Raw genomic sequence first — 24123 nt, 5'->3', positions numbered from 1 at the left:
GACACCCTGTGAAAGCAGTATAACAGGCAGTAACACTTTCCAGTGTCACCAGCCAGTGTTAACTAACCAGACTAACAATTTTAAAGCATCAATTCATTTTAAGAAGGGGGGAATGCAGGTGTGTAGTAAGGGAGTTAAAGCAATGTTCCTACTAAATCCATGTGGAAGAACTCCCTCATCTTTCTTTTTTCTTAATTACATGAAACTTGAGAAGACAAGCCTTCACCGAAACTATTTAAAATACTACTTAACCACCTACTCTCTCTAAATACTGCTGATAATAATCTCCTCCCTCTCAATTTGCATTGGATTCATCTTTCCTGCACTATAAAATTGCACCCATCATATGTGGCATCACAGCAAGCAAATCTACAAATTCTCATAGAGTACATCCCTTTCAGTTATTCCTGTAGGCTGTTTTCCCCAGCACTTTGTCTTTACCACTTTCCTCAAGAGTTCTGCAGTTCCTTTCTTGGTCTCACACTCAGCCCTCCATTCCAGCTTCCAATAATTCCAACAATAACCAAAAGGAATAGCAGGGAGTCCCATATGCACACACCATGTCCAAGTGCCACTGTTAGCAGGCACTGCTTTCCACAATATCCACCATAACAAATGGCTCCATTACCAGTGTAGTGTTTGAAAGATGATGGACCAACATGCATTTTCTCTATTATTTTATCATTCACAGCATTTTGTTTGTGCTTGACTTTGATCACTAAAACCAGTTATCCAGCATGATCCTATTCACTAATACATACCAGCTACACTACAAATGTATCGGAGCATTTTAACCTGAATAACTACATTTCTCAAGTGTTTCTGCTTTTCACGCTGCACACCAGCATGTGCATCTCCTGCCTGACTCCTTTCATTTGGAATCATTCTTAGGGTGTTACACCATTTTCAGATAGTCCAGACCAAATCTACAACTCTCCCTCACCTTGATCACCACCTACACAGTTCAGCTGCAACTGCCACTTATCACTGAGACCCACTAAACTTTTAAAGTTTTTATTAACAGACTAATCATACTGAACATGGTCTGAACTAATTGCTACCATTTTATTAGCATTGTATTGCTGAAATGGTTACAGCCAGTGTTTTTTATTTATTCAACTCAACTCTTGCTCTCCTACAAAAATACCATTGTCTTGTTTAAATATGAATTTGAGTTCAAAACTCATTAACGTTAAAACCGAAGTAGTATTTAATTTACTAAATATTCACCTATAGTTGCCACATCTACCATGTTGATTTACAAGGAAAGAAAAAAACAACCTATTTTCTTCCAAGGAACATTTAAAAATTCAGAGGATTTTGTCCTTGTATCTCAACCTATACCAAGGTCAGACCCAGTGCTAGCTACAGTAATACGAAGACCTTATTGAAAATGTCAACTGTTATTAGAAGAGTCATAACTATTTCAAGCCTCACATCTCAAAGTCCTTCCTACCCAGCTCACTGTATTAGTGTTACTGAACAACAAAAGCTTGACATACTAAAGCACTGTAATAACAGACAGTACAGTGACATTTTCCTTCGGCATAAGAATACCAGAGCATGCATATTTATGCTAAAGCTTTGTTTTCCTCAGGGCTAGTATTCCTATGATGCTATGCCAGGTTTAGGGTTTCTTCCCCATGACGCTTCGAAACCAGAAACTGCATTAAGGAGGCAGACCACAGAGCAACTCCAGCCACCCGTCAATGTGACAGAAGAGATGCATAAGAAAACAAAGAACAAACAGCAATTTTGCTTGAATAATCATCACTGCAGTAAATCGTCTCATGAAATTTCTGCAAGAGTCCAGCAGCTTTCAGCAAGTCCAGTTTAGAAAACAGTCGATTTAATTCTTAATAAAAGTGGCTCAGAAAATTCCAGCAGTACATAGATCAGACCTGAATCTAGGAAGTCACAGTAGCTGACGTACCACCTACGATAAATAACATAAAAGCCTGAATGACCAATTTCTACTCATCCAAGAGGAAATCTGCCCTCAAGTGTTACACACCTCAGTGTACTCTTTGCATCCCCTCCTGCTGTGCATAGACTATTCAGAATGTCTAACCAATATCCACACAGAGAACATGACCAAAATACCAATTTACTATTTTTCAAATCAGATCATGTCATGATTTAATTTACCTATACAAATCTCAACTGTTTCACTCTTCCAGTTATCGGCTTTGTCATCTACATGTCCATATAGGGTTGGACACACAGCTATACCCATCTGGAACCGTCAGCCTCACAAATTTCCAGGATTTTTTTTGTTGGTTTTTGGTTTGTTGTTTTAGGGGTCTGTAATTTGCTGGGGTTTTTTTTGTTTTGTTTCATTTATTTTTATTAAGCTATTGCCTCAGTCACTTTCTCCAACACTAACCAGAAGACAAGGAATTTTGTGGTAGTATTTTAACACATAAATTCTTCATTTTCCTTTTCCAAGACAGCTATCACCACACGGCTATCGATAACAATCATAACCAGTAAAGACAGGATTCAAGATTCACCACTTCATGTGTGAAGCACCATATGTTTTTCTGATTCTGTGACAGTGTGATAACAAAACCCAGTTGCTTACCTCAGGTCTAAGAGAAGGTAGGATAACAATTTCTTGCAAAGCTTGTTTAGCCAGTTCCTGCCCTGCAATATCATCAAATTTGACAGCTGGCCCACTAACAAAGAAATGGAATACTAATTAGTCTAACAATGAGATACTCTTTTTCAGCTGCAGCTGACTAATTTAATGCATTTGACTATTTATACAGAACCCTTCTGAGGAAATCTGCAACTTATATTGCTAAGCATTTAAAAAGATAAGCATTTCTGATTTGAATTTTCATCCTTTTGCCAAAGTAACAACAAAAAGAAAATCCAAAACAACCCCCAAAAAACCCACAACAAAGAAAAAGTACTAATTTTCATTTCAAGTGGACCAAGACTGTACTGAACAAAAACCTCGTTTTCTGCATTGAAAAGTCTACTTTTCTTCAGACTTACCTATCAACAATTTCATTCAGGATAAGATTAGCAAGATTACTGTCCACATTTCTAAATATCTTCATGTCTTTCTTTTTTCGAGGAGCGGTGGTAGGAGTAGAAGGCTTATTTGTTCTGCTATTTTTAGGCACAGCCTGGAGAGGGGGGAAGGAAAAAACCCAAACAAAAAAACAGCTTCATACTTTTAAAGCATACTGTTTACAAAATTACTTTTACATTTCATATGCTTCAGTAAGACCTAATACATTAACACATACCAGATATTCTGATGCTGTATTTTGCTACAAATCATACTATCATATTCAGCCACAAGTAGAGCATCTTAGGCTCCAGTGGAGAGGGGGTTTTTGGTTTGATTTTGGTTTGGGGATTATTTGTTTGTTGGGTTTTTTTTAAAGATAATTAGTTGTAGTTAACTATGGTATCTTCCCCCAGCACACTCTAGCAATAGAGCATCACAAACTGTTTCAGACTCTCAATACCTATAAGCAAGAATTTCTACTGCTGTCATACTTGGCTAACAGGTTACTTAAAAGCCCTTCATGTTATAGCAGTGATAATGCTTAACTGCATTGAGCATCTGTCCATTCTGCTCTTTATTCTACTTTATTGTAGGAGAAGCAGGGGGGAGATACGGATGGAAGGGAAAGAGATGGGTCAAAAGAAATTCACCATTTTTCTGTCTTATTAGTATAGGACTTACTTTTGTATTTCTGTCACAATCTAACCATAATTTGCTTTTCAATGTTGTTGCAATACAACCTGTGCATACATGCTTTGGAAGAGAAGGAACGTGGAGGGGGGATAATCTGTAGTTCTGGAGTAAAAGGGATTTTTTTCTCCACCTTTTACATACTGGGAGTAATATTTATTCTTCTCCTAGATAATTTGTCCTCAGCTTCCCAGGCAATTTTCAAAACAAGTATTATCAGTTATTACTGTGATCACAATTAATACCGATTTGCCCATGCAGTCACTCAATGCTTCACTATTTGTAAAATCCACTGTGCAGTCTAGCTCCAGAGGCTTGGCCAAAAATTTAGGGGTTTAGGTTTCTTTTTTCCAGGAACTTTCTGCTACTACAATACTGCAATAAAGGCAGTAAATTCAAAGTTTGTTCTGGAATTTACATGGACTTTCCAAGTGTATACTGCTGTATTTATCCTTACCATACCTTATGAGTTGAAGCTGCAGGATTAGGTGCTGGTCTAGACACAGAAGTTGATATCCCGCTGTAACTAGGTGTTCTATGGTGACCTGAAAGGCCTGTGGATCCAGTTTTTGCAATAGTTTTTGAACGAGGAAGGGAATTACTCGTGTGTGTTAAGGGATCCTTCTTTTTTGGAACGGCTCCACTTTCTATAAAGAAAACCAATGTTATGAGAACATTTTTAGCAGTTATACTTTTACCATGAATTCTAACTTGAAGACAGTATTGTTGACACATATAATACAGTATTATAGCAGAGTAATGCGAGCTTTTAAATAAGTTTACTACTTTTAAAGGGATAATAACTGTAGCTTTCTCTTAAAGTTAAGTTTTGAACTTTTAGGAGTTCTCAAAACCAACACTAGTTAAGTCATCTTAGAAAAACTGGACATGGTTAGGTCCTATAACAAGGGAAGAACATCATCTATTCCTTAAGACAGAAGAAGGCAGAACACCAGCCAGAAGATTTTCCTTCCCAAGAACTCCTAAAAATAATCATTATAATAATCCTCAAATCTCAAGCCATTAGGTTGAGAGCATGCATTCCTTAAGCGATGTTAGCAGGCTAGCTGGATGCTAGCTGAGACTATTTAACACCTTCTACACAGAAGCTTCATCAAGGCACTTTAATTTGGGAAAATTAAAATAGTTATACCTGCAAGCAACTACCAGGAGCTTTTTCTTACAACTTTGTTTCACTTCAGGAATCTCAAGGTGTAAGTAAATTCTGAATGGACAGCTCTGAAGCAGCTTATCTTCCTACATTTGAAATTAAGTCTTAAAATACTGTATTACACCACTGAATTTAACACTGCCACACATTCCATTCACCCTTACTCTAATTCACCTCCATTATGAGCAGGAAGGTCTCGTATTAGGTGACAGATAAAACTTAACATCCTGGCCACAGGTCATCAAACTACAAAAGACCATTTTGGTCCAGAGTAAATGAAATGGCACTCGATTTCTACATTCTCTGTATGGGATACACACTAAAATAAGGTTCCTCGGCACAGAAATGGCAAGTGTAAAACATCAAAACACAGACTAAGAGGTAAGAACGCGCTACAGTGAGTGCGCAGTTTGGTCAGGCTGGTTAATGATTAGAGCACAGCATCAGATCACGGTTTTCTTTGTGGTGAGAACACTGTACTGGAAGCTGTCTAGTACAGTACTGTTGTCTGCAATGGAAACTAAATACTGTCTTATTTTATATTCTTTTAAAAGGATTAAGGAGCCTTTTGATTAGATAAGAGAAATACAGCGTCAGAGGCAAGGAAGCTCAAGATGGATTTCAGCCACAAGTTTCTTCACTAAGATTTCAGAAATCTGCAACTCAGTTTGACTAGTTAGTCTTAAGCAATGAGCCAAAGAATCCCGATTTTTAAGGAAGCCAATGACTCTACAAAGAATTTTTAGTTTATAGTATTGCCATTCAGTGAAAAATACTTTAAGTAGAAAGCTTCATCATTTTGAATGTTGTGTTTAAAAAATTCAAGACTACTCCAGTGAAACAGTATCATGGAAGGATCAATTAATTACTCCATGTTCTCAGACTCTTTAAACATAGAAGTCTTGCATACTATACCAGTAGCAAATCTTCACACAACCTGCAGTTATCTGTGTGTTGAACTACTTAGCTAACAAGCTTTTAAAGCCTTTCTTCAGTCACAAATCTACCCATTTTAAGAGTTACAGAAATTCTGCAGGGCTTATTGTAAATAATGCAGATTTATCAATATGCAAGAAAACAAGGGAACTTGAAGAATATGACTAGTTACATTTATGTGCAAGATATTTCTTGTAAAAAACAAACAAACAAAAAACCCCAAAACTGGCTACTGATTAAATCACACACAGATCCAAAACTGATTAAATTTACTTAGTCATTCCTGCACAGGAATTTCCAAGTCAAAAACTCTTCAAAATTAGGCACACTTAGTAATGTTCAAGTTCAAAAAAGCAGTATATGAATCTATTAAAAAATCCTAGCTACTCAACACTTTGGTCCAATTTAAGCAAAAGGTGGCACTCAGTTTGGTGGTTGTTTGGGGTTTTTTTCCCCTTCAGCCTCATTTGCACAGCTGGCTTAAAGTCAACACGGGAAGGCTTCAAAAAACTAAAGTAGTTTTTCTCCATCTCCTTCACCATAACATGTTGCTCAATAATCACACTTTCCCAGAACTACTCCCATTATTGAGAACAATACACATACATTGCAATTTTGAGTATCATAAAATTGCACAAGTAAGAAGTATTTCAGGAAGCTGGAAATACAGGGAAGGGAAGGGAAAAAAAGAAAGGTTTAAATACAAATTACAATTTACTCTAGCTACACCTCCAGGAATCAAGATCACTAAGTTTACATATGTCCTGTGGTCAGTCCTGATGCATAGCACAGAAAGAAGAACTGATGTACTACTCTTGAACATAGTTGTTCTGTGTCAACTCCAGAGGAAAACTTCATTTATATACAATTTTTCATTGAAGAAGCAAACAGAAATGTGATCAAACTTTTCAGAATCAGAGTTTATCTAAAGTTTACCTATTTCTAAAAGGTGAAGTGTTTAAGAGCACATGTATGTCTCCTGTCAGACTGATAGGCCCTATTATTTCATTATATAAAATATATGTTTTGCTGTAACAAACGCAAAACCCCCAAAACACATTTCTTATCCATTTGTATTTGTCATCTGCTGAAAGACAGAAAACGTGCTGCGAGTGGCCTTAAAACCCTTGCAATATCTCCAGCAGCCTTTTGCCAGATGTTTCACTCTTCTGTATAAAACAGTAAGGAAGTGCCTAAAACATGTTCTAATGACACAGACAGACCATGGTATTTTTTCAAGTGTATTTGAAACACTGAACAATTCAATTGTCTACTTCATATATACTTATAGGATAGTAATAGGGGCTTGATAATTTTGATTTTACTCTCTCATTCTTGACTGGACAGAATAATTTACTTCAAAGCTCCAAGCTAACACTACTAGATAATACAAAACCAGTAACTATCCGGTCCTGAAAGCATTTCTGTAATTTTAATCTGTCATCCAAATATATACACAACAAGCAAATTACAAACAAGGAGCAAAATTTTGTCTAAGGTTTTCTATTGGTTAAATTGTGATAAGCTGCAGACACAGATGCCCAATTTCAGACTCCCTCACACAAATGTTAAAATGCATTCATTATATTTAACTGTTTTTAAAGGTAAAGTGAAGTAAGGATACGTTCAAACAGCTTTAAGAGAAGCTTGATTATACTACACACATGGAAACACAGAAACAATCTGAGAAAAACGCATCTCTAGCTTATTTATTTAGTAAAGATAACAGCATGCTTTGTATTTCTAAAAAGCAAACCAATTATAATTTCTTTCGTGCATCTAAACCAGATTAAGGATCATATTAAGAAACAAGTTTCTGCTGGTTTATACCTTTTTAAGCATCAAAAAACCCCAGTTTAAAATTAGCAGCAGCAAATCCAGTATTGCAGAACAGTTTCCAGCTTTTAGCTGTGAAAGCTTAAAAATCATCAGGGAATATTCTTCAGAAATTCCTTACATATGCCTATTGATACTGATATAAAGTGACTAGGAGAAGTTATTGTATGTGGCCTGTGGACTCCAAGATGGAAAAAACAACCCAATAATTCACCAGTCTAGAATTGTCTGTAATTTTACGTATGTAGTTTTATCAAAAAAAAAAAATCATCTTTGAAGTGCTTAGCTATACATTTTCTGCAAATACTGCACAGCAAACTACATGAACCAATTGCAAGATGTAGTTAATTCAAGATCAGCATTCACAATAGCCCCCAAAATAGTAAGTCCTTCAAAGATTATATTCAGATTTTTTCAAATAGGTACATTCAAGTAATAAAATCTACCTAACAGAAAATTTCAGCAACTAACAAGTACCTGTTCCACGTTTCAAATGGTAGCACAGCTACACAGATCAAGGACACAGTTGTTCTCCTTCTGAACTGATAGAGCTGTGTCCAACCGCTGTTGCCAAATTATGGTGTTAAAAACTGTTTTTACTGCTACTTGTTCTTCCACTTGGGAAACTCCTTAAAAAACTTCAGTATTAAGAGTAGAATTTTTGCAACTTAAAAAACACTGCCAATACATGCCCACTATTAAAGACATGTCAGCAAATCCTTCTGAGTGAAAATTGAGATAAAATACTAGCTACTTGCACAGTGATAATGTTGTGGTAAGAAAGAGAAATTTAATGCTTTCTCTGATTGTATATCACGCTGAGATTTACATGTTAAATGTAAAATAGTACACTGGAATTACTGTAATACTACTAGTATTGTATGCACAGTAAATAACTTCATAAAACTCAAACACTGCCTTTGGCAAAACTGGCATAATCTCCTTCCCGAGCTAGTTTAAAAAACAAAAAATAACAACCCGCAATGCAGAGGAAAACATGCATGTCTGAGCAAAAAACCCCCAAAACCAGTTAAATTGTTTTACATCCAATTTAAGATTGCTATGAGAACAAGAATGATGGAAATTAAACAATAAATATGTATTTCAAAATAAAGTTTTGTGTCAAGGCTACTTGTCATTACTCTTAAGACAAGTTACTGCATAGCCTTCTGCAACTGAAGGGCAGGTGATACTGCTGTAATGAGGTCTTATAAAAACCTCGTTGCAAATCTATCAAATTTTAAAGAAAAATCTCTAGCTATTCAGGTAAGTTAGGTAACTATGAATGAGGAAGACAGGGATAGGTAGTCATTTGTGCTAGAATCAAGTAAATTGGTCTGAAAGGCTGACACAGTACCTTGGAAGAAGGAAGAATCTCAAATCAGTAACATTTTGAAAAACAAAAAATGTGCAGTATAGCTGTGAGAATAGAATGTCGGACAGAATTAAGAAGCAATAACATCTTTAAAGACTTTGGCCTTTAAAGGCAAATGAAAGAAAGCAAACCACTTTTTGACCAAAGAAAGGGCAAAAAGGCATTTTCTTGATGTTAAAACTATGAATGACCATGTTTCACACGTCATAAAATCCTGGACTTCTAAAAAGCCCAGCCTGATTAGGCAACAGTGTGGGTAACAGTTTATGTAGATAGAAAAATGAAGCTTATGCCAGAGCCCTGTGGCTCGCTAACTCTGCAGCACCTCTACTGTCTCAGTAAGAGCAGTCCTCTTATCCCAAGTAGCCTGCAAGCTGATTTTGTACAGTTATCAACTTTGTGTTCTTAAATGATTGCTCTTGTTTGTGTGAAAATATCACCCTTATTACAACATGTATAAAGGAAATATTTTTAAAAGAGTGTAGCACATCTTACAAACAAGACTCCCTCCCCCCACACCCAAAAAAAAAAAAAAAAGAGACAGAGAGAGCACAAGAGAGTGAGCATGCAAGCGTAAGCACCAGCCAATTAAGAAATTCAGATGACTCTTCATAGGCTGACTTCCCTGGTACTATCAGGGACCCCACAGCTGCAGGAGAAGTTCCATACTTTGGGTAAACATCCAACTTCCACAAGTTACGAATCTAAAGTTTACCCTTGGCAACATAAATGAAAATGGAAGCCTCCTGAAGTCTTGTTCAAAGTAATCAGTAGATACCTGGTACCTTTAGTCCTTCTGTCTCTTCTCAGATCCCCCTGAGCCTGGTAAATGGAAGTTTCTCCATTAGCCAGCATTCCTTTTCAGAAAGTCAGAACACACTTTCTCAGAAAAAAGCATCCCTGGAAGATCATGGGGATCTTCCTTTGCAGTTGTTTCACTACCCTTTCCTTCACAGTTTTGCAGAAATGGTTCAGTCATCCATCTTCTATATGTCACCATGAATAAGACTCCAAATGGGTAAACTGACTAATGGCAATTTCCACAACTTTACCAACATCAACCACCTACTGCTGCTCCTGGCAGACAGGAATTTCTGCCAATAAAAACACGCCACAGAACTGGCAAAATGTTTTTTTCATTTCCAGTAGGTGCCAATGGATACTCTATGCTTTGTTACTAACTGATTTAAGTAACTAAATTAACACTTTTAAGAGTGAAAGCTCGGTCTAACCTTCTCCTGCAGCATCCAATTCTGAGATACATTGAGAAAAAGGCAAAAAACATATAAAGAGTTTAAAGAAAAAGCTGTTCATACTGAATTAGATGGAGCATGTTATCAACTTTTGCGTGTATGTACGTATCTGTTCATTCAACCTCTAGCCAATGAGGTATAAAGACAAGAGTTGTATTGGATCATTTAAGGTAAAGAGTTCTCAAGCTCAATCTACATAGGAACTTATACTAAAGAGCCATTTTAACTAGATCTTTTTGACAAATGTAGAAAAATACCACACATACAGTAATCTAAAGGTGCCTAACATGACACAGTTCCACTACTTTAACTTCTCATACACTGGAAAGAATAAAATCAAACAGTAAGACGACTTCAAAACTAGAAATGGAGCTAAAAAAAGAGTATGTTGTTTACACTAAGCTTCAAGTTTAGTTACTCTAAAAACTGAATACTGCTCTTGACTCAGTAGACAAGCTTTACGCATTCCATTGCTTGTTAGCTCTCTATTTTATTTAATCTCATTATAAATCTACTGTACAGATTATCAGTTGAGATTACAGTTGTGACAATATCCTACTGCTGGCTTAAAACATTCCCTGAAGACAATTCATAAACAGCACAGCAACTCTAGTCCTTGTGTATGGACAAACAAGTTTACTTCTGGTACTTTAGTATCCCTGGTGCAGTCGTCTGGGAAAGGATAAAGACAACCTTCTTTGACAAAAAGCAAGAGCTGTTTTCTTCCTCCTTGTTTTAATCATGTATCACTTTCTAAGAGTAAAAAACCCTGGAATGTAAAGCAGCTTAATGCAAATGCACATTCACTCTCACAATACAATAAAGGAAGAACTACTTATGTAGGCACAATATATAACCTCCATATCCTACATTGACTTTGACACTTTCTAAAACAGCTTTAATTTAATTCCTTTAAGAATATACCATGAGAAATATTTTCTAAAATGTTGTCTTAGTAAATAGTTTTGAATTCTAGGACAGTCATTGTAAGAGAGAACTGAATACTACAAAATAAAACAGTGTTGTCAAAGTCATAGAAAGGATGGAATGTATTTTATAGAAAGCCTTTAAAAATAGAAATATAAAACAGTTTTTTTAAAAGCTGGTGGTGCCAGAACATAGCATTGCGTATTTTTCCCTGTAATACACCAGAAACTGAGAGACATCCCCTCAATAGGCACTGGTAAAACCAAACCCACCTGACTGGAGATGTCCATTGCGGCATGCCAGGTTAGTACTGTCATTACAGACCTCCATTTGCGGCTTGGAAATTTGCAAAACTGCCTGCAGCTTCTCTACACAGTAGACAGAGGGGGAGGGAGGAAAAAGGACAAAATAAACAAACAAAAAATAAAAATGAACCAAGAAAATTTATGTATGTTGAACACACAAATGTCAAGTTTGGCTTTGTTATACTTGATACCGGGTTAAAGATAAAAGGAGTATTTCTATCTATTCTACATGTTTAACAAATTTGTAAGAAAATTCTGTCAGTATGAACGTGACTGAAAATAGCTTTAAAACTAGCCATTTACGGCTGAGTTAATTACAACAATCTTTCCAGTCTAGTGATTGTAGTTACTTCCAAAAAAGCAACGGTCAGGATAAATTCAACTTCATTTACTAAATACTTGTGTTGATAACCCATTTCTGAAAGTCCTCCCCCAAGATCTTACTTTTGACCGGCTGCAAGGAGTCATCACTTGCCTGCAAATTAAATGTTCCACTTCAGTAGTAACAGCCAGTCGACATTTTACAGAAACCTCAATTGTTCAAGCAAAACACCATATATACATTACAATGATGTCTTTCAAGATCTCTATTTAGAAATATAATTGCCTTGAAATTAAGTCAATAAAATTGTCATGCAAGCCTTTAAGAGGATTAAGTTCAGAAACATCTGAATACAAGATTTGTAAGGTTAAAGATTAAGGAAAAAGAAATTAAGTAGTCATGATAAACCAGCCAAAGCGCAAGTCAAGGAGGCATAAGGCTGCAAACGACACAAAACAAGAATTAAGTCTCAGAACCGTATGTTCTCTGCAGCTCACCTACCACTCCTGCTTTTCCCACTGCAGTTAAAAACCTCTAGGCCTTACTTTTGGGGTGCTTTACAGCCTCTCCCACCATTTTCACACACACACACCCTTTTTTGGTAAAAACAAAACAAGGTTTGCAAGGATGCAAGGCAAACACTGTAACACTCCCCCTCCCCCTCCTTTTTTTCCCTCTCCTCTCCCCCAGGAGATAACAGTACCAAGAAACTGCAGGAAGAGAGAGGGCCAAGTAGAGGAGCAATGTCCTCTGGCAACACGAAAGCACATATTGCAAAAGAAACTCTACTGAAAATATGCGAACCCATGATCATAAATGCCCTGACTGGAGGAAGAATTGCCATTCAGGACTTGCAGGTTGTACAATCAACAAGTATAAACACTTCCTTGCTTCCACTTCTTTGTCTATTACAGATCTTTTTCCAGTCTTTCTGCTTCATTTCTTTCTTCTTCTGCCCACTCCTGATCACTCACTCTTCCCTGAAAAGTATCTTTAGACCCAATAGTTTAAGTAATGGTTTAATAATAATATTCAGACTGAAGAAGATACAGTTGAGTGAAAACTTAATAGCCACAGGCAAATGTGAAAAGCTAAAGTTCAAGATTAGTATGTGCACCCAGGGTTTACTTTGTTTTAAATTGAAAGCATTGAAGAGTCGGGTACAGTAAAACAAAAAAATGTTAGTCACACAAGAACAGCCCACAAACAACCACAAGCTTTGCAACTTCTTGCAAGAAGTTACCCTAAGAAACCTTGCTCTAAAGAAGTCTAAGAAAAGTCCTTTTACTATGACTGACTGTAAACACAGTGTGCTATTTTAGTGGGTGCAGCACTATAGAAGGAGACAGCAGAGTAGTCTACTCCCTGCCCAGTGCATGAAATCTGAATGGAAAGTACATAGAGAAGCTCAGGAAACAAAATTAGTATTAATAGACTTGGTAAGATATTAGATAAGCAGTTAAGTTTTGGAGAACGTTTCTGAACTTCACAAAAAAACCTGCTAGCGAGTGACCATAATAAAATCAATTGGCTTGGGCAGGAATTCAGGAAATGCTATTTGCTTCAACACTACAGTTTGAGACTGGGGTTTTACCACAATTATCAATGGCTTAGCAAGTTTCACATATTCAGGAACTTCAAAACTGCAACAAAAAACCATAAGCCAACTGTTGTCCAGTTTCAATTCACACACTGTCTTCCTATCACATTACATATTAATATGTCATTTTAATATTGCACATTAAAGGAAAGCAATATATTTGCTTTATGTAGTTTTGAGATTGAATAGCTGTAGAGCCCTCTGGAATAATGAAAATAAATTGAGCTATTAAATATTATTCCAGGGAATTAAGAGGACACCCTATCACCTTCCATTTAAATGCTTTCTCGTTGTGTCTCCAGTCATTGAGGAAAAAAAAAAAGTTTACAGAATCTCATTCATTATTTCTCCTTGATGATAGAACACTGACATAAACCTACCAAATAAACACCACTGCAGCTGTTGTCTTATTTAGGCAGCACCAGACCTTGAGTTCAGGGTAACTGATTTCTGATAAAAAAACCACTGCCCTAAAACACAGGCCTGAAGCAAAACCACCATGACATCTAGAAAAATGGAAGAATCCCAAAAGGTGTCCATTGAAGCCCCTATCTATAACACAGGCAGAATTATTACCAAAGAGGATGATGATGAAAGTTATTTTAATTATGTGCCGTGTGCATCCTTCAACCAAAATACTGAAGCTATACATAGTACACAGAAAGGCACTGGTGTCAACAGAAATCTGTCCCCCTACAGAAAGTGTCTCTGAAATGGGAGAACACAGACTGGTACAACACATGTATAGCACTAGAACTGAATACTGCTGCACTGGACATTGTGTTATCTGTAGGAGCAGCAAACTGCTGAGTTTTATGTATCATTGTAGAAAACAAATATCCTCCTGTGATTCTAAATATATAAAATACAACTTTTCCAACATGGGTGATCAGTCATCCAGGAGAGATCAGGTCTATGTCCATCAGAGCAAGATTTATCCACTCATCTAAATAACTGCACAGCTAACACACTGTAAACCATGTCAGAAACGGGGCTGCCACCAATTTATGTGGTAGAACTCAGAAGTCCCCTGACAGCTAGCACAACTCAGTATTGTCACTGGACTGCCAAAGTGATTGAGTCACCCTGAGGTGCTCTGAAACATACCTGAAGTAACTTCAGCTTCCAGGCTGTGTCATAGGACAGCTTTAAACAGAATATGAGACAGTAATTTAGACTCAAGATAGTAAAGCCAACACCCAAGGTAAGTAGCTACATCCTCTGGGTCGACCATTAAAAGGCATCAGTGGTGTGATGACAGATGGTGATAACACATGGGTGCGATCAGACATTACACTCCCATCAGTGGTGTCCAACACCTCCATCAGTGGTGTCCGGCAACTTAAGCTTACACTGATGATCCAACACTTTTCAAAAAAACCAAAGCACTGATCACTTTTAAGGCATAGTTATAATCCATATGATTTAATTTTCACTTTCTACATATTACCAATGTAACTTGCCTGACTGGATAGCGCTTCAGTTAGGCAGTCTGCAATCACATCTCTGTCTAGCAAGCAGGATGAAATGTTTGATATTGCCTACTTTGTCTGTTTTATCCTGCCAACTAATGCAATAAAGGACTTGCCTATTCTCCCTTAAGAAATGGAGAAATTCCACAGGACTAGAGGAAAACACTTACTCCTTGATCTTAAAGAGTTGGATTCATAGGAAAGATAACTTTATTGAACCGTAAGAACTTCAAGAGCCTCTACACCACTTAAAAACTTCCAAATATCTGTTACTAAAGGTACCAAGCTAAAAGTTATGTTTATAATTGCACATGCAATCCAACTCTAGATTATGTTTAAATTTCTACAAAATTCATGTAAAGTAACATATAAAGTAATAAAAACAGATGCTGTCAATACTTGAAAGTTGGTTAGATAGCATAACAGATAGTACCCAAATAGAACCATAATGATCAAGCTTGCAGGGATTTAAATCCATTGCAGTATCTCTCCACACATCTTTTTTCTTCCTAAGAAGGCAGATGATCTCACCTGCTCCTTTCTACCCAAATTTTGCTCTCAGGTACATTGTTTGAGGAAGATCCTTAGTGCAAACTGAACAAGAACCTAAGTAGAACAAAGTACTAAACTTCTGACAATTTCAAAGTAAAAATGAAATAAAACCCTGTTTGACATCGACTTATGCAATAAACACTAGTCTATCCATTTACCCTTCAATCTGCACTGTGAATGAAGAATACAACTGAAGTGAATACAAGCGAAGAAAGTGATCACACATTCTGGTAGTAAAGATGAATGTACCAGCTTGACTTCAACTTTAGGGTTTTCGCTATGTTTACCCTTTTTATCTTTTCAATCAGAGCACAGCAAGTAAGCAACTTAACATCACAAGTGCTACTACAATAACACAAGCAAGAATGAAGCACTGCCCACAAAATACAGTCATTACTACTTCAAGGTTCAAAGAACAGCAAATTTTTTTAAAGAAATCCTAATTACTTGCAATTAGGCTGTCAGCAACAAGCCATACTTTATCAAAGATCGTTAGCGTGCAATCACTTTCACTCTTTTGATCCCTAGTTTGTATTACCCCTAGAAGTCAGCCTTTAACCCTAATGAGTATAAAATCTCTTTTCTGCAGATACTAAGGTTCTACCCACAAACACCCGTAGTAAAAGCATAGAAGCCAAAAGCCTCTTTCACCCCATGTTCCTTCACTTTTTTTTCAAAAAGAACCAAGGACACCAGGAACTCAAGAGAAACAAAAGGGATTCACTTCCTTGTGGTTGTCACAACTTCCCTGTCAATCAACAGTTAGGACCACAGAATCACGAAGTAGAAGAGGAGAAACAAACATGAGTTTTTCTGTCTGCTCTACGCGCTCCTAGGAGAGGGAGTTAGTAGAACTTAAAACTACATAGTGCAAGACTAAAGCTGCAGATATACAAGTTAAACTCAAGTACATTTGTTAGTTGTCCCTCAAAGAGCCATTAAAAAAAACCCTTTACGTTTTACTCTCTGAACTGAAAGCATATTCAAAGTTCTAAATTTAGAGGATGCACTACACAAAGATGTGGGTTTGCTGCTCGATGGGGGGACCTTTGTTCATCATGCACAGCAAGATGCCATTTCCAATCCTGCCTGTTTTACTCTGTCCATTAAGAGCTTATATACACACTTAATTTTGATAAAGCTAAAATTATACAGCACTATGCTTCTGAAAAGGAGTGATCTTACCTGCTAGTCTTAAAATAGAACACTATTAGATAAAAATTACAAGAATTAGGATTTCACAACCTTATGGTCTACATAATGCTAAAAGATTATTATTACAGTACATACCAATAATCAGGAAAATTGTTATATAATTGACAGCAGAACTAACAGAACATGAAGTAGTTACACTTACAGAAGGCACACTTAACACTCATGCTTAGCAATATATCATAAGTTTTACTATGGTTCTAACACAAAAATCCTAAACTAACTCCAAGAAGAGCTAGTCAAGACTTCCTCAGTTTATGAGTCAAGCATGCTAGGATATAAAGACTTCTCGGTTAGTTTTACACCTATTCCTTAAGGCACAGGGAAGTGGGTCATGAGATTCCAATTTCAAAATCCATCAACAGCACTGAAAAGGTATTGCTTACTCTAAAAAACTAAAAACACAACTTAAGAGACCCTACATAGATAATGATTCCACTTTAAAAATCAAAGTAACATTTTAGAATAATGCATTACATGAAGTTGTGCAAATAATGACAAACTTTCCAAAGTCATGAATTGTAACTGGTACCTAAAAGCTGCAAGCGATCCTTGGCCATTGCCAAATTTGTCATCATTTTAGATTGCAGACGTCGAGCCCGTTCACACTGATCACCTTACAAAGAAAAATCAATGTTAAAACACAATTCGGCAAATTAACTTTCTTTAGTGCTAAAATACTGACACCCAGCCTTCCCTCCTCTTCCTCCCACCCCTTATGTACCCCCTCCACTAAGGAACACTGTTGCAAAACTAATGGAAAAATCCCAAATCTTTCTATTTAATCAAGAATTTAAAGTTAGTTGACACTATCCGCTTTACAATATTGCTCGTAGAGCAGTGGGAAGCCAATCCTCACTTTGCATATTCTCTAACATTTCATGCTGATCTAATATATGTTCCTTGTCACTGTGTTTTTCTAAACAGAAGTCAAATAAAAAAGATTTTTTAAAAAGCTTGAAAAGTGACTGAGAGGCAAGTACAATTTGAAATAATTCACTTTAGTAAAATTAACAGATTTAAATTCAGTTGACTGTGTCCCTTTACATTTCAAAACACACAATTACAAACATTAAATATCACCACTGCCTAAAAAAATAATGCCTGTTCAAGGCTTTTTTTTGTTTGTTTTAAACTGTGCAACTTAAGTTGTATCAAATGCCACTGGTATTGCTACATAAGTAACACGTCTCCATATACTGTTCACAAACATTTCTAAACATAGCTGGGGAACAAAACAGCCATCTGCAAAAGCAGTTACAGGCTTGGGTTATTATATTATTTTGAGGACAGAAACTCTTCGCAAGTCCTTCACTACACCTATTTCTCTATGATACATTCCTGCTTCTACACTACAGCTTAAAATGTTTCCATATACACAGATGCCTTTTTTCCTCTGTTGGAAATGTCCAGCTATTTTGGCATAAGCTATTCAAAAACACAGTGCTAGACCATTCCCAACTGAAGTGTTTCTTTTGTAGTTATACTGAAGAGAATATAAAATTCTGCATAAGTGAGAGCATGAACCGTAAACTTTGGCATTTCAAATCAGAACTCAATATTTTGGCATTCCCATTATATAAGAAATCAAGTATTTTACTTCAGAATTTTTATTACCTGCTTATGATTTTGCATAGTCTGAAAATATTTGGAGCAAGATTTGCATGTGTTACAGACCAGAACATTAAGGTAGAACAGAGTAATGGACCAGTGTTCACCTACACCTAAAACAGGATAAGAAACACTCTGACGAATGAATTCATACAGCAGACCATTCCTAGCACCTACCATATTTAGCAATATTGATTCCTCACTTTGAAGAAGCCATAAACCAAAATCTTTTCCACAAAACTCAAAACTGGCTTACCTTGACCAATTACTAAGACAGCTATTCCTTTTTCCAGTTCTTCAATTCCTTTCTTATACCATTCAACAGCTTGTTCCTTTTGTCCTGCTTAAAAAGGAAGTGAACCCATTATTTTCTGTAATGAATTAAAATCTTAGGAATGGTTCCGTATAATGCTGCATAAAACAAGTAAGAGGAATGAAGAGATATTTGAACAAAACCCTATGATTCACAGAAACACTTAAAGGGACACCGTCAACTTAATATCTACTTAGTTTCAAATAAGCTTTTCTATTAAAAACAGGTACTACACCAGCCTCAAATCACTTTTGCCTGTTTTAAGAATACTTCTCCAACCACCTTAAAGAGATCATTTCCCCTAAAAAAAAAAAAACCCACACAAACAGGTAACAAAGCTACCCTACACATTCATTCATAACAGAAATGGTGAAATGAACAGTCTTTCTTTCTGGAACATCAAATTGAGACATGCCTCTTAATCTTCCAGTGACAGTCAAACCCAAAGTAACACAAGGAGCACAAACTCAAGAAGAAAAGCGCCAAGTCGAAGATACTACAAGAGTGAGACAAGAGAAACTTTCCCTCTGGTTAACTTTTGTACAGAGCAGCTCATTTGTCACTGGGGTATTTCTTTGTTTATCCTATCACAAAACTGCTGTATTGCAGGCGTATGTCAACTTTCATAAGAAGTACAATAGACAGAATTAGAGCACACCTCTGTGCCACAGTGTCCTAAATGGGTATTATAGCAAACACAACCATGAACATGCCTACGCCTAACCTATACTATCTGACACCATGACAGCAAATAACCCATTGAAGAGATACTCATATCTACTTCACATTGCTCCCCGTCTATAAATACTCTGCATTAAAAAGATACTTGCCTGCATACGGAAAGACACTTTTGCAAAGTAGCTATGTCACACTAAGCATGCCTTTCCACACAGGAATACAGCACATTAGGTAATACAATTTAAATCTGATTAGCATTAACAAACTGCTAGTGTTAGAAAAAAGAGCACCTAGAATGAAACCTTCAGATATCATTACCCTAGTTTCAGAAGAGATAGCATTTCACAGAACTATTCCTAAGTGTCAGATACCAGTGATTGTGTTGCTTCTGAAGTTATCTTTTGATAACTTCAATCCCAAACCTGTTTTCTAGCAAATTTTAGTGCCAGTAAAAATATTTCAATACATTTCTAGAAACCTCATAAAGGTTTTCTCTTGCTCCCCTCCAGATGCAAAATCTTTTAATAAAATCTGGCAAGCTACCCTGTGCAGGTAATTTTACGCCTTGCTCTTCTTACCGACACAAACCACAGGAGCAACACCCTCCTACAGTCATGTACACCGCACACCTTGGGAATCATTTTATTACTGCCCTTTCTGTGCCAGCCTCATATATCCTGACTGCTAAGGACAAAGCTAGATGAATTAAATCATCAAAGCTAAGTGACTCTGATCCTCTCTGTAGCCTTTTTTTCTTTAAGCTTCTCCCCATCACCTATAGAAACAGTTTTGACTACAGTGTAAATCTAATACCGATTATGGCTATCAGAAATCAAACTTGAGATGATTCCAGCCACCTCTGCTATTGCCTGAATTGCTTTGCTGTTCTGAAGAGCAGCTGCAAACATGCCAAGTTCATCATTAAAATCTCACTTCCACCTTTCAGCTGGAGAAGTTTTAAAAGCAATATACCACACTGCGCTGTTTGCACAGGTAGTGCTCTGAATCTGCACAGAATGATTCACTAGTTCTCAGTGATTAAGACATTAAAAGTACAATTAAAAAGTCACATTCCTTAGAAGTCACTGATCTGCTGTATTGGGTCTGGCTGGGAGGAAGTTAATTTTCTTCATAGCAGCCCCTACCCTGCTCTGTTTTGGATCTGTGACTAAAACAGTGTTAACACACCAATGTTTTGGCTATTGCTGAACAGCTTGCACAGCCTCAAGGTTTTCTTTTTCCCCCTCTAGATACCCAGTGAGTAGGCTGGTGGCGCACAAGAAGTTAGGAGGGGACACCAGCAGGATGACTGACCCAAATTGGCCAAAGGGATATTCCATACCCTGTAGTATCATGCTCAGCAGTAACAACTTGGGTAGAGGAAGAAACAGGGTGGGGGCTGCCCAAGGCAGCCATTGCTCAGAAACTGGCTGGGCTGGGCACTGGTCCGCAGTTGCCTTTGCATCACTTGTCTTCCCCTCACCTCTTTCCTTTACTTATTAACACGTCTTTATGCTGAACCACAAGTTTTCTCACTTTTGCTCTTCATGTTCTCTCCCCTGTCCCACTGAGGGGAGTAAACAAGCAGCTATGGGGGTGCTTAGCTGCAGGCAGGGGTCAACCCACCACATGTGGCTTCTCAGTCCCAGGAAGAGATATTAAGCTTGATTTTGAGAATACCAAAACAAGAATATTAATTTCCCCAATAATTCAGAAGCATAAAAGTTAGCAGAAGCTCTATCATAATTACTGAAGCACACATATCTTCCAGAACAGCAAAAATGCCACCTAATTAACAGGATATTAAGACAATCCAGAAATCCTAACCGCTTCCCATACTATGCCTAATAACTTGTTTTCTGTTGGAAGTTATAAAAAAACTTGTTTACATATCAAATGAATTCAAAGGTATGCATGTATTCCAGTAAAAACAGATATGCAAATAACAAACCTATGTATTAAAGGAAAGTGAGTTCTTTCTCAGTGAAAGGAATATTGCATTTGCAGGGTTGTAGCAGCTTTGCAACTGCTTGTGTTATGAGCAAAGATTTTTTTTCTTACTAAAGGTACAACCTGTGCAGCTAATTCATATACGACAACTCTAAAAATATCTATAAAGCAAGTGCATGATTAAAATCGGTATTTGAAGGCTTACCCTTCAAACCACCAACCACAACAGTTATAAAGCCACAACAGTGGAACAGGCACCTGATAATTTAAGACTTCGCTACTCTTCTCAGAGCAACCTTCAACAACACTGAAGTCTTAAGCTACCTCACCTTCTTTCACACTTTGCTCCTATGACCCTCAATGCTTTTATACTATAGATGTGTTCTGAACTAACCTTGCTGCACATGGCAGGTTTTTTTCCTCCCAGAGCTTACCACTGCCACTCCCAAATTGTCAATGCAAAGCAAGACACATCCCTCGCTTCTATGGTGCTCTCAGCATGTAGCTTCCATTGAAGGCCTATTGCTATATTTTTAACCTCCTCCTCTAGGATAGCAGTTTCACTAAAGCTCAACTGAAAGGATATAATAAGTTATTCTGATGTTTCCAGAGAATTTTAAAACCCAGCACAGCATGCCCCTTTTGGGTGCTGACAGAGTTGTGCTGCTGCATTTAGACTAAATAGCTAAATCAAATGCACTAGCAATGGCTTTTTTATCCTCTAGACAAAAAAAAAAACCCAAAAAATTCCTCACTCCCGTGTTCTGTTTAATCGAATCCTAAACATTTTCCTTAAGGTCTCCTAGTCACATAGTGATAGGTGTTTTAAGAGTAAGCATATCAAACAGCTTAAGAGAAGTAATTTTTAAGAACTGCCAAAATAGCAATAAATATTTCTTTCCTTAAAAGTCAGGCGACTCCAAATGGGCAGTTTGCGGGCCGTCTCCTGAACGCTACAACACTTCCACCATTTGTCAGTCAGTACGTTAACGGATGCCCCCTCATTATTGTCCCTGGCGCTTTTGTTGTCCGGCTGGCTGGGTTGAGCCGAAAGCTAGTTACAGTCGCCCCCCCGCCGACTTTTAATCGCCTCAGCCAGACCTCCGCACCAAAAACTTTAAAGTTATCGGGTGACGCGAAGACTTGCTTTGCGTGGGGAACGAGCCTGAGCCGCAGCTTGCAGACGCGGGCCGGGCCGGGGCCGGCGGGGAGCGGAGCGCCCTGACCGCACGCAGGCACCGGCAGGCAGCTCGCCCCCCTCGCACAGATCCTCTCACATAAGCGGGCTTTGTTTGTTTTCCGCCGAAAGCGGCAGCCCCGGCCCGCCGGCGCACGGCCGAGGGGCCCTGCCCGCCCTACACCGGCCCGGCCCGCCTCCCCCCGCGGGCCGGGGCGGCTGCCGGCACTCCCCTACCTCTCTCGTCCTCGTCGATGCGCAGTGCCATGGAGATGCACTCGAAGGCCCGCTTGTGACAGGCCCGCACCGTCTCGGGCGCCCCGCCGGGCTCGGGCGCGTCGCCGGCCCCGGCCCTGCTGCCCTTGGCGGCCATGAGGGCGCCGCGGGAGAGGCGCTCGCAGAGCCAGGCGAAGAGCAGCCCGAGCTGGAAGGCAACGAAGCGGAGCAGGGCGAAGGCGGCGAAGAGCGGGTACGAGAAGTAGTACAGGTTCCGCTTGTGGGGGGAGGCCGCTGCTGCCGCCGCCCCCGCCGGCGGCACGGGGGGGGCCGGCCCGGGCGGCGAGGAGGGGGAGGCCCCGGCAGCCGGGGGCGCGGAGCTGGAGCCGGCTGAGCCCTTTTTCTTCCCTCTGCCGCCCGGAGAATTCATTCACCGCCGTCGCCATAACCCGCTGCCAGGGACTGACAACAACCGGCCATGGCGGCGGCGGCGGCGACGCCCCTTTCGCCCGGCCCCGGGGGGAGGAGCGCGCAGCGGCCCTGGCCGAGCGCGGGGCGCCGCCGCCGCTCTGGCCGCCGCCGCGACAGCGACAATGGGAGGCGGGAGGGCGCGGCGGGGCGCCTACAGCTCCCGGCGTGCCCCGCGGCGGCGGCGCTGCGTCCCGCGCGGCCTGAGCCGGGAGCGGCGGCCCCGCCGCCCAGAGCGGGGGGCCCGGCGGGGAGGGCCCGGCGGGAGGGCGGTCGCCCGCTCCAGCCCTGGCCGGGGCCGCTGCGTTTCAGTGCGCTGACACACGCCGAGTGGAAGGACGAGGAATAATTTGATAAAATTAATTTTTCTGGCTGGAGTCGTGAGCCGCCCTGCAGGCGAAGCGCAGAGCGCCCCCCCCCCGCGCGCGGTGGTTTTCCGAGGGAGATGAGGGTTGGGGACAACGTCCTCCTTTTCGCGAGCCCCGGCCCCTGACGCCGGCCGGGGCTGTAGCAGCCAGCGAGGTGTTGTGCCCCTCCTCCCGCCGCTGCAGAACCGCCCCGAGCGGCTGTCGGCCGGTGCTTTGTCTGCGCCGCCTTGCTGGGGGTGAAATGACAGACCGCCTCCCGCCTGGGGGCAACGCATGTAACCGAGTATCCTTACGGATACATCACTGGGGGAAAATCTTAACTCTTTTTCCACGCTCACTACAAATGTGAATACCCAGTTGTCCCAGCCGCTGTTACCAATTACTTGCCCGACGATACTATTTATTTGAGTCTTGCATGATGAGACAGATCCGCCAGCTCCCTACTCCTCTGGTTTATTTCAAATCTTAAAACGCTTTGGTACGTCCGCTCAGCCTTACAACGGGAGGCACCCGCACATCAGCATTCTCACGTTACGTTCCTAGTTTTGCTACTGCAATATTCAACACGATAGCAAACCCCTTCCTCCGTGCTTCAATCCTACCCCCCTTTTATTTTTGGCTGTTTTGTTTGTTGGGTTGATGCTTGTTTGCTTTGCTTTGTCACAA

The 24123-nt window shown here is 39.4% G+C and overlaps 1 protein-coding gene across 5 annotated transcripts in view; it reads right to left on the bottom strand.

The window, feature by feature from the left end:
- SPAST (spastin) overlaps positions 1-23166 on the bottom strand; it is a 40307-nt gene extending 17141 nt beyond the window's left edge. Inside the window, exons 1-7 of one of the 5 annotated variants that reach the window (XM_074863293.1) lie at positions 22643-23165; positions 18544-18630; positions 17209-17292; positions 11486-11581; positions 4178-4362; positions 3004-3137; positions 2585-2678 (exon numbers count right to left, since the gene is read on the bottom strand). In XM_074863293.1, the coding sequence (XP_074719394.1) occupies positions 2585-2678; positions 3004-3137; positions 4178-4362; positions 11486-11581; positions 17209-17292; positions 18544-18630; positions 22643-23051 (1089 nt within the window). In that variant the 5' untranslated portion in view covers positions 23052-23165. Of the gene's footprint in view, positions 1-2584; positions 2679-3003; positions 3138-4177; positions 4363-11485; positions 11582-17208; positions 17293-18543; positions 18631-22642 lie in introns of all 5 variants that reach the window. The other 4 variants (XM_074863294.1, XM_074863296.1, XM_074863297.1 and 1 more) reach the window with 4 other exon arrangements.
- Between the last annotated feature and the right edge of the window lie 957 nt (positions 23167-24123).

This window comes from Strix uralensis, chromosome 3 (assembly GCF_047716275.1).
Source record: "Strix uralensis isolate ZFMK-TIS-50842 chromosome 3, bStrUra1, whole genome shotgun sequence".
NCBI lineage: Eukaryota > Metazoa > Chordata > Aves > Strigiformes > Strigidae > Strix > Strix uralensis.
Note: the sequence above shows the minus strand (reverse complement) of the source record. Positions and strands in the feature narration are given on the sequence as shown.